The sequence below is a fragment of the Mytilus trossulus genome, chromosome 13 (genome assembly GCF_036588685.1).
Source record: "Mytilus trossulus isolate FHL-02 chromosome 13, PNRI_Mtr1.1.1.hap1, whole genome shotgun sequence".
NCBI classification, from domain to species: domain Eukaryota; kingdom Metazoa; phylum Mollusca; class Bivalvia; order Mytilida; family Mytilidae; genus Mytilus; species Mytilus trossulus.
The window spans coordinates 44,516,016-44,527,910 of record NC_086385.1 but is presented as its reverse complement, the minus strand read 5'-3'; the positions used below and the strand labels follow the sequence as shown (position 1 = coordinate 44,527,910).

Below are 11,895 nucleotides of genomic sequence, written 5' to 3'. Positions count from 1 at the left end.
ATCGAAACATCAACATTTACAAAAAGATGTAGAATGTGATATTTACAAACAAACATGTTTTGTTTTTTTTAGAAACACAAACATTATGACTGGCTATTAGTAAATAAAAGAAATATTTTTTTTTAAAATACTATAACAAACACCCTTTTTCTATAGAGAGCTTTCAAGCATATAAAATAAAATGGGAATCATAAAGCCAATAAAAAAATTAAAAGTTATAGAAAAAAATTGTACCACTTATTAATTTACCTGGTAGAGGTCTACGATAAGAAACTGGTAATGTGTATGATGGTGGACTAACTCCATAAGAGCTGAGAGCTCGGACCCTGAAATGATAGTCTCTATCTGGTATAAGGTCCGTCACTCTATATCTGGTAGTTGGTAGCCCACTTACGATTGGACGCCACTCATCCAATGGTGGTTCATTCATCTCGATCATATAGAGAAGAGGTTGTTCGTCAGCACCGTAGGGTGGTATTTCTACTCTGTTCCATTTCAAACGTATTCCGTCAAAGTCAACATCCTGGTCTTCAAGTTCAAATGAGTCAATTGGTGCCCTTGAAGTTGCTGAAATATAATTATGCATGGTATAAAGGAGTAGGTTCAGTTAGACCCCTTTTTGGCCACAAAATATAGCAGTTTTACAAAATTATGAAATTGTTATCTTTTAGCTATTTATTGGAAAGAAGAATGCTTCTGCTACATAAATATAGGCTGTTTTTGACAATACAGTGTACATATATTGGGTACTAGCATCATTAAGTCATGCTAAATTACTGAAATCTTCACAATTTTAGCATTTTAGTTAAATTTTATACGGTTTCCGTCTGAAATGAAAGTGGCCACATTCGTGTTCATTCATAATATTGAAATGTAAATTGTATTTAATAATCATACATAACATATATAAAGGTTGAGGATGAACACGGATGTGGCCACTTTCATTTTTGTCCAAAACAATCTGAAAAGTGACGTTTTTTGGCATATTTGCTAGATTTTTCATATTTAAGCTTGAATTGGAGCGTTGTTAATTACTAAATCAGTTAAAAACTTTCACAAAAACAAATCAAATCAATTGAAATAGACACTTAACCTGAAATTTGAGGCCAAAATTGGCCCTTACCGGACCTACTCCTTTTACCGGTCAACATCACAAAAAATCTAACAAGATATAAAGTAATTGTTATCATAAATACTATAGTATAACTTCAATGCTTATCATAAGATTTTTCGTTGACAGAAATTCAGGAGTCTCAAATTTTATTATCTGTATCAAAAACAACATTTTCATCTTTCATGTATCACAGTTTGTTTAAATTTTGACCCAAAAATTTTTGTACAGTTACCATTTATACAAATTTTCTTCTCAGCAATTGCTCTATTTTTTTTTAAAAACAAATTCATGGCATACTGAAGGAAGAAAAATGTTTACCAAATTCTCATCCTGAATCTCTTTATTTTACATTTCAGCAATTCAAAATGGAAAATGTTATTTCTCTAATTTTCGCGCTATTTTCACATTTTTTAATCAGTTGGGAAAAATGTTTCTCCTCACTAGTGAAAAATCTGTTCTTAGCAAATGATTGATCAAAATTTAATTGTGTCTTTAAATTTTTTTTGTTTTCTTCTGAATTTTCCTGTTGTTACGTCATGAAAAAAGCGGACAATGTCTGATGACGTCATTAAAAAAGTACACAACTTTCCTCAAATCTATGAAAAGGATGGATAAAAATAATTAGAGAAACAGATTCCACCACTATAACTGATCATGTATTACGATATTTCTCCACTCTCAACAGTTAAATTTTAATTCTTTAAAAAGGCCACTATGCCTCGTGCTGTAAATATTAAAATTTAACTGTCAGGAGTGCAGAAATATTGTAACACTCTTGTTGCAGTGATAAAATCTATATTTCTAAACCTAGAAATTTTTATTTGAGAAAGTTAAAACTTTTTAAAAACCTAGATAATGCTGACACCTTAAAATAAGATTAACATATAAATGACCATTTTCAACTCTTAACTTACCAATAGTTCTGTATACTGATGTCACTGGTGAAGGCTCAGACATCTTACCCAACGGAGTACGGGCCCTGACCCTAAATTTATAGTCCTGGCCTGGTTCTAAGTCTGACACAACATAGACCGTTCCTGGTATGTCTCTTGCAACAGTGGACCAGTCCCTGACAGGTGGCGCCTGCATTTCTATCATGTACATTAGGTCTTTGTCATTGGCTGAGAATGATGGCACGTCAACTCGTTCCCATCGTAATTTGACCATGTGTGGTTCAATTTCTGTTATCTCTGGTCTTGAAATGGGGACACCTGGGAAAGCTTAAATTGAAAAATGCAAAATGAAATAATGACGGATCCAAATTTTTGTCTGTTTGAATAAATAATTATTAAATTTAGTGATCTTGAAATTGCTTGAATTTTGAGAGGAAATGTTTATATGGAGTATTATAAGTCTTTAATGAATGTGATTGTAGAATGCCTCTAGTTCATTTATTCAATTTATTTGAATTCAAAATCCTTTAACTCACCAGGTACATTTATTTCTTCATCATGTGAAAAAAAACATTGTTACATTCAAAATTTGACAACCATGTGATAATAACTGTCTTTCAACCAACTAATTTTTGTGAGAGAAAAATACAATCAATAAAAATTGTTGCAAACATGTAAAACTCATATTTTATTCTTATATAAACACATCACATATGAGACAAAATTGTGAAAAAGAAGCACTGTGAAGTTAAATAGAATTGACTAAAGAAGTGTCCACTCAATTTGGCTGATTTACAGAAGATTAACTGTAGCATAAAAATTTATTTTAGAAGAATATTTCATAACAATATCATAGCTTACCTTTTGCCCTTGGAATCCAAATAGAGTCTGTAGGTTCACTGAGACCATATTTATTCTCAGCACGGACCCTAATATTGTAGTCCCTGTCCGATAGGAGGTCTGATAAATAATGACTGGTGTCTGTTAGTCTGCTACTTAGAGGCAGCCAATCAGTGGCTGGTAATTCTTGGGCTTCCAGTCGGTATGACACTGGAGGTGCAGTCTTTATTGCAGGGGGTACATAAGCTGGTTGCCATGCCAACTTGACTGAATCTGTTCCAAAGTCAGCTATCAATGGTTTGGATTTTGGAAGTTCTGGAGGTCCTACAAATCAAATATGTATAAATGAGTTAAAAAAAATGTTTTCCCTATTTAACAAAAAGTTGCTATTTTATCAAACTCACAGTATCTATTTATAGTGCCATATTTGGCTACCTATGACCAAGAAGTTTTAAGGTCACACATATAGTGTAAATTCAGAAATTATTGCGTGCATTTATTATTGCGATTTTGTCATTTTAGACTTAAATGCGATTTTAATTTTTACGATTTTGAGAAAAATCTTGTTAAATTCATATAAAATATTTCAAAATGCGAGTTTAAATTATTGCATTTACAACTCAGTCGCATTTTTCGCAATAATAAAAACCTCGCATTAATTTCTGAATTTACAGTAGTCAGTCTATGGAAGGTGCGATACGATAAAAACTTTTCTTATATCAATGAGCGATATTGTCTTATATCAACGAGTTGCATTGTGGGAAATCTCAGACGAATGTTTACATTTTTATGAAGGAACGAAGATTTCTCTGTATAAAGTAACGATTCTTTTCTTAAAACAGGCTGACGTTTAACAAGACATACGTCTGCTGTATAATTTCCATGAATTATTTTAAAGTTATACCAAGCAAGATGTATTTAAACGAGAAAATTGAATTGTTGAATAAATGAGACGTAAATGCACGATTTATCATTTTGTAGATGTACAAATTCAATTAATGTCATGTAGCAAATTATGTGGAATGCAATCGAAATGAATTAAATTGTTGGATAAGCCAAAATCGCCTATAAGTCAAAAATACTGCTATATTTTAAAATATCAATGCGATATTTGTCTTATATCATAGCGATATTTTTTTAATATCAAAAATTTATGAATGTGATACTTTTCTAATATAACTGCTATAGTTTTCTAATATAGAATTAATACGATGACACGTCACAATGCATGTCAAAAGAACCGCAAACATAATTCACAAACTTATTTCATGACCGGCTTAATGTTTGATGATAAATACCACTAAAATTTCGTTTCTGTAACAAAATTAACACTTAAACGATCTTTCATTTTTAAAATGTTGCTTGACCCTATTGATATTTGAAAGTGTTAACAACCTGTTCAGTCTATTGTTTTGCAATCACATGCTTTAACCGACAAATTATATTTGAAGTGATGATGCAATGGCGGAATTTGAATGCGGTTGTAAATAGTCTACCGACCTATTCGATTCTAATAAAGGTCCAGTGGCGAATCCGGAGGGGGGCGGGGGTTGAAACCCCCTTTTTTGGCCGATCAATGCATTTGAATGGGGATATATGGTTGATACCCTTTATCCTGGGTTTGAAACCCCCCTTTTAGAAACGGCTGAATCCGCCCTTGAGGTCACACTCCTATAGCCTATCCACATGGGTAACATCGAAATTAAAAAAAATCATTACTTAAAAGAAAAAAAACATTCATTCAAACAATCCAATTCAATACAGCAATGAATATTCAAATGGTAAAATAAATATTCCAAACAAATTAAAATGTACAAATGCTGTTGTCCCGATCTTTGAAGATACCAACTGAGTAGCCTCAGACTATAAATTGAACAACTTCAGATCGAACGAAAATCAAAAATCTTGTGAAACAGAAACTGTATTTATTATCACCATGTACGCTTATTTACAAATTTAGCTATATATTTTGGACCTTGGATTATAGCTCTCCCTCTTTTATATAAGCTTTGGATTTCAAATATTTTGGCAACGAGCATCACTTCAAAGACACTGTATTGTCGAAATGCGCATCTAGTGCATGAAAATTGGGACCGTTAATGTTATTACTTCCACTGGGTCGATGTTTTTGTTGGTGGACGGTTAGTTCCCGGGGATATCACCAGCCTAGTAGCCAGTACCTTGGTACTGGTACTGGCATGTAAATACGGATTTTTTTGTGTTATTTAAATTTTCGGTAGCAAATTTTTAGAAATTATTATAAATTATGGAATGTATCTCCCTCATGCAAAGCTCTGATTCCTTTCACGGATTTGGCTATACTTTTTGAACCTTTTGGATTATAGCTCTTCATCTTTTATATAAGCTTTGGATTTCAAATATTTTGGCTACGAGCATCGCTGAAGAGACGTGTATTGTCGAAATGCGCATCTGGTGCAGGAAAATTGGTACCGTTAATGTTTTTACATCGCGACAACCGCGAGGACATTCGCTGTATTGTTACCAGAGATTTGACCTTAGTTTTTGACTAGTAACCGATCATATAAATACGCTTACATTTCTTAGTGCAAAATAACAATCCGTATCGCTTGTTATAAATTCATTTCTACAATGAATGCTAAAAAATTTGTTTAGAAAACAAATAGATAAGATGTAAACGCCAAACGCGCGTTTCGTCTACAAAAGACTCATCAGTGACGCTCGAATCCAAATGTGTATACGTATTTTCTATATTTTAGAAATAATTCTCCGAGCTCTTACAAGTAAAATTGAGAATGGAAATGGGGAATGTGTCAAAGAGACAACAACCCGACCATTTAAAAAAACAACAGCAGAAGGTCACCAACAGGTCTTCAATGTAGCGAGAAATTCCTGCACCCGGAGGCGTCCTTCAGCTGGCCCCTAAACAAATATATACTAGTTCAGTGATTATGAACGCCATACTAATTTCCAAATTGTCCACAAGAAACTAAAATTAAAATAATACAAGACTAACAAAGGCAAGAGGCTCCTGACTTGGGACAGGCGCAAAAATGCGGCGGGTTAAACATGTTTGTGAGATCTCAACCCTCCCCTATACCTCTAACCAATGTAGAAAAGTAAACGCATAACAATACGCACATTAAAATTCAGTTCAAGAGAAGTCCGAGTCTGCATTACTTCTTTTTATTATGCATCCAAATAAGAATAATAGTTATTTTTTTTTTAATTGCACATTTTAAAACAATAAAATCGGCAAAGGGTCTGCAAATAGGTTCCAATGCATGTATATTTACGCGGAAAGTATATTGTACATAACAGCAATTATTATGTATACCTCTGAGTCTGCGCTAAGTTTAGATCTATCGAGAATTTTGTCACAGTGTTGTTCACAAATCGACGTCATACTAGAATTATAAATTTTGATCTTTCAGTGCTGTTTATTTGGTATTTTTATTGACGTAATCGTTCTTGTACCATCATAACTGTCGTTACCGTTAAAGATTAAGAAGTGTACTAGTTTATATTGCACTGTACAAAAGATTCAGCACCCAAATGACGTTTTTGGAGGTCTAGAGAGCAGTTATTTATAAAGGGATATTTTAAAGATTTATAGATATAAGAAGATGGTGCATGAGTTCGAATGAGACAACTTTCCACAAAGTATAATGATTTGTTTCAAGTAAACAATTATAGATCAAAGTAGGGCCTTAAACACGGAGCCTTGGCTCACAGCAAGCACCACGCTATATAGGAACAAAAAAAAAATACTAGTGTTAAACCATTCAAACAGGAAAACCAACGGTCTAATTTGTATAAAAAAAGGAGATTCAAAAGTACAGGTCAGATTTTGTCGAATCAATCTGAACGAGAACAGTATGATTCATCTTTATAGCAAGTTAGTTTCATTTTTATCAATAAAGAAAGTCTTACATGCATGCATTGCGAGCATATCAGATATATATTATTTCGATGCGTTCATTATAAAATTGCTAAAACTTAATGTTATATAGTATGTGAACAATAATTTGATAGCTATTTGATTACGATATTGTTTATTAAACCACATTGGTACTGGCATTTTTACATTTTGAAAATGGTGGATTGAACCTGGTTTTATAGCGCTTAACCTCTCACGTGTATGACAGTCTCATCAAATTCTGTCATATTTACAACGTTGCGTAAACAAAACAGACATAATGGGTAAAATTGTAAAAATATGGGTACAGCAGTCAAATATTGATACTAATAAGTGCTAATATTGATATAACAAAAACACCGCTATGATATTTTAAAAATATCGCATTGATATTTTAAAAGTATCGCATTGCTTATATATGTATATAAGAAAAACACAGCACTTCAAATTTTACATGGACATAAACGTTAGCGTTTAGCTAACTTCTGAATGTATATTTAGACTCAATTGTTGTTTAAATTTGAACAATAAGTTTAAAAGTTAGTATTTACTTAATTTTTCGTTGCCAAAAACAACATTTTCCGCATGAAATGTCTGCATGTTTACAATTGATATTAGACAATATCGCTCATTGATATAAGAAAAGTTTTTATCGATACGCTTCTTCCATAGACTGGTAGTTTAAAAGGTATTTTAACCCAACATGGAAATATTAAATTCAATGTAAAATCCTGCTTAAAAAAAATAGACTGGCAATAATCAAATTTGACAACCATTTTTTTAACAATTTTCTTAAATTGTATATTTATTTTGAGGAAACTTCAACACATTACCAATTGCTGTGGCATACCTTTTTCAATAAATAATTAAATCATGTTGAAATATTAGATCTTGCTTTATGTTTATATTGTGCTGCTAGGTTCCTGTCTCTTTTTAAATATGTTAGTTATGCTTAAATCTAATCGGTAAAAATCAAAATATAAATATCCAAAGAAGATAGCTGAAAAAATAAATCTGCCACTCAGTATGTAGATATATTGGAATGTTACTTACTCCTAAACTGGGGTACCTTTGATTTCATGCTGTCAGCAAAGTCATCAACTTCTGAAATAAAACAAGAAATAGCAGTGGAAGAATTTTTTTATTCTACGATGAAATTAAGACCATAACTGAAAAATTTAGAAACTATTGTGAGGATTTTATAAAAGGTGTCGTATTAATTATTTAGCGTACAGATTAATCTGATACTAAAGGCCATTTGGACATTTCAATGAAGGGTGCTATAGGCCATCTTGAACTATCATTGACTTGTAAGATTTAAGCTTACTGTGAAATTGAGATAAGGAAACACAATACAAGTCAGGAGGCGATCCAGCCATTTTAAAAAGGGGGTTCCCAACCCAGAACAAAGGGGGGGTTCCAGCTATATGTCCCCATTCAAATGCATTGATCGGCCAAAATAAGGGGGGTTCCAACCCCCGGAACCCACTGGATCCGCCCAATGCAAGTGCTGTTCATTTGTTTTTGATCTATACTTAAACCACTCAGTCTCAGATGATCTTTCCTTTTATTAGTACTTTAATTTTCATGAAAATTACAAGAAAAAGCTTAGTGTTATTTATACCTGTTCTTGGTCTTTCTAACATGGCTGGTGTCGTGGCATCACTGACCCCAAACTGGTTCTCAGCTCTCACTCGGAAATCATAGTCTCTCTGTGGTCTGAGGTTTCTCAGCAGATGAGTGTTTCCATGGATACCAGAGGCCAATTTCCTCCAATCAGCATCAGGCAGTTCTCTCCCTTCAATGAGGTATTTGATATTTTTGCTGTCAGGTGAGAGAGCAGATGTCAATACTGGTTGCCATGTCAACCTGGTGGATTCTGGTCTAATATCGCTAATGGTTGGTTTTTCATATGGCATTGTTGGAACTGAAAATAAAAATGTCCAATTGTAAAGAAAGGAATGGTATGGGTGTACACAAGACACACAACCTTTAAATTATCAGAAATTATCAAAATATATCATTTTTCACTTATGTTTGAGAATGCATGTTGGACAAACTGATGGACAGAGAAGAGGATAGTTTTTTAAGATTTTCATGAATTCAGAGTAAAGTTGAACCTGTCACTTGTGTTGTTCCAGATTGTGTTATATAGCCTAACTTTTAGATATGGACTTCAATGTTTTTGAAATATATTCATACAGTTAATATCTTGTAATCATTGCATTATTTTTAATACATACATGGATAATCCATCTTAATCAAAGAAAGTTAATTCATTGCCTGCATGCACATATGTATACCTGGTTTGATTAATACCATTTGGAAAAAGATAGACTACCCAAATTTCAATATTTATAAATAGACTAACCTTCTCCTGTTGCTTTTCTTATAAGTGGTGTAAGAGATGACTCCCTATCAAAATGTTCTCCTGGTTTCAAAGCTAAAAATTAAAAAAATCACATAAATTGATCATGTTTTATGAATGCAATATCAGCATTTAAGGGCATACAATACAGTTTTGAACCTGTATTTACAAGTTGATGAAAATTTGCATATAGGCTATGTTTTACCTGTTTAAATCAATTATGTAATAAATAATATACTTTTATATGCTACTTCTTGAGTAAAATGAGGTCGAAATTTTGGATATTTGCTCAAAATTCAGATTTGTGGCCGTATTTTCTTTTTCGAAAGAAAGACATAACTACTTTGTTTTAAAATATAAACACAAATTGGTTTCTGTTAAATAATCGGTAATTTCTGCATTTTATAAGTATCATTAAAAATTATGCAATTTTTATTGAAAAATAACTCCTATTGATCAAATGTTCATGAATAGAGGAAAAAAACGTCATTTTTGGCTGCATGTTTATCAAAATTATTAAAAAAAATGCGCTATTTACAGTTTTATAAAATTTGGGTCACATAATCTCCTTGCAAAATGAAACAAAATGTCATTTTAAACTAGAGGCTCTCAAGTGCCTGTGTTGCTCACCTTGGTCTATGTGATGTGCTTATTAAACAATGGACACAGATAAATTCATGACAAAATAGTGTTTTGGTGATGGTGATGTGTATGTAGATCTTATTTTACTGAACACTCTTGTTGCTACAATTATCTCTATCTATAATGAACTTGGTCCAGTAATTACAGTAGAAACAATTTATGAAAAATGTAAAAAATTTACTATAAAGGGCAATAACTCCTTAAGGGGTCAATTGACAATTTTGGTCATGTTGACTTATTTATAGATCTTATTTTACTGAACATTATTGCTCTTTACATTTTAAACTCTATTTATAATAATATTCAAGATAATAACAAACTAGAGGCTCTAAAGAGCCGGTGTCGCTCACCTTGGTCTATGTGAATACTAAACAAAGAACACAGATGGATCCAAGACAAAATTACGGTTTGGTGATGGTGATGTGTTTGTAAATCTTACTTTACTGAACATTCTTGCTGCTTACAATGATCTCTATCTATAATGAACTTGGCCCAGTAGTTACAGTGGAAAATGTTAGTAAAATTTTGTGAAAATTGTTAAAAAAAATGACTATATAAAGGGCAATAACTCCTTAGGGGTCAATTGACCATTTTGGGTCTTACTTTGCTGTACATTATTGCTGTTTACAGTTTATATCTCTATCTATAATAATATTCAAGATAATAACCTAAAACAGCAAAATTTCCTTAAAATAACCTATTCAGGGGCAGCAACCCAACAACAGGTTGTCTGATTCATCTGAAAATTTCAGGGCAGATAGATCTTGACCCGATAAACAATTTTTATTATTTTATTATTTAGATCTTACTAAAAATATATTTGGTGAAAATACAAAATTTAGTCCTGGTATCTATAACAAGTTTATTTATTGCAATATTTACCTTCAGTTAGTTTCATGTAAGCTGTACATGTGTTTTCTCCAGCAGCATTGGCAACAATACATGTATAAAGCCCCTGGTCAAGATCTTTAGCACCCCTAATGGTCAAGTAACAGGTACCACCATCTTGTGATATTAAGTAATGACCATCATTTGTCAGATTTCTGCCGTCTTTTTTCCTAAAATAAGATAATTAGGTATTCAACTATATTCACTTAATGAATGGCTATTATTTTGAATTCATTGAACCATAAAACTAATTTTTGACTCTTTACATTGAATAATCCGCGATCTGATTATGTAAAATGTGTAGAGTCAAAAATTAGTTTTATGGTTCAATAAAATCAAAATAAATTATTGCCATTCATTATAAATACATTTCTATAAAAAATAAGGCTCAAAGAACTTTTTATGTTACTTACAATAACAACATACATGCGTGTTGGCGTATGAATATACAACGTAAGGGCGTGTCGCTATCAAAACTGACAACATTGAAGATAAAACTAATAATTTTAACCAATCAGAAGACAGTAAAAACACCAAATTTATTTATTACACCTTAAAAAACAATGATAAGATCTTCACAATAATACCGGCTAACCTCACTGCTTTATTTTCATCATGAAAGAGTCCTTTATTTTTTTCCAAATTAAGACTGACCACTGTTAATGTGGGCATTGCTAAACCTGTCCTTAAGCATCAACAATCAATCAAACTAGGTTCTTTGACAGTTCTAAAACATATTTTCAATTTTTTTAATTAACATTTATCTCTGAATAGTCAAAGTTTGTTGTTTCCCAGATTCTATTCAATTACTTCTAAATGCTGCATGCCTACTGGAGAAACAGCAAATACCAAGTCTTTGGTTAAAATGGCCAGTGATCGAACATCCAGCACTTCCTACCAAATGACCACTGAGGCAATAAAAACCAATTGGATATTTAATCCCATAATTCCCAGCTTACCATGTGACTGTTGGTTCGGGTATTCCCATCACTCTGCATTCAAACTTTCCATCTTTTCCTGTTGGAATGGAAGTATCTTCTATTTTCTTTATAAACGTTGGTAAATAGCCATATTTAGCATCAAAGTCTTTCTGTGTGAATCTGGAAATAAAGGTAATTGCATAAACAATTAAAATTTGTCAGCAATGTCTTGGACTATTAGTCTTAGTCCCAGCAGATGTTAATTTGTTAATGACATCATATCACCTCTAAGATATTACTCAATATTAATGTTCTGATTTGAAAGCTATGAT

General features: G+C 32.3%; 1 protein-coding gene across 2 annotated transcripts in view; it reads right to left on the bottom strand.

The window, feature by feature from the left end:
• Positions 1–11,895, bottom strand: part of LOC134695450 (twitchin-like) — a 98,286-nt gene that overhangs the window by 65,783 nt on the left and 20,608 nt on the right. For both annotated transcript variants that reach the window (XM_063556703.1, XM_063556702.1), the window contains exons 10-17: positions 11,603–11,743; positions 10,638–10,813; positions 9,117–9,188; positions 8,370–8,672; positions 7,799–7,849; positions 2,869–3,171; positions 2,029–2,334; positions 250–567 (exon numbers count right to left, since the gene is read on the bottom strand). In XM_063556703.1, coding sequence (XP_063412773.1) covers positions 250–567; positions 2,029–2,334; positions 2,869–3,171; positions 7,799–7,849; positions 8,370–8,672; positions 9,117–9,188; positions 10,638–10,813; positions 11,603–11,743 — 1,670 coding nt within the window. The remainder of the gene's footprint in view (positions 1–249; positions 568–2,028; positions 2,335–2,868; positions 3,172–7,798; positions 7,850–8,369; positions 8,673–9,116; positions 9,189–10,637; positions 10,814–11,602; positions 11,744–11,895) is intronic.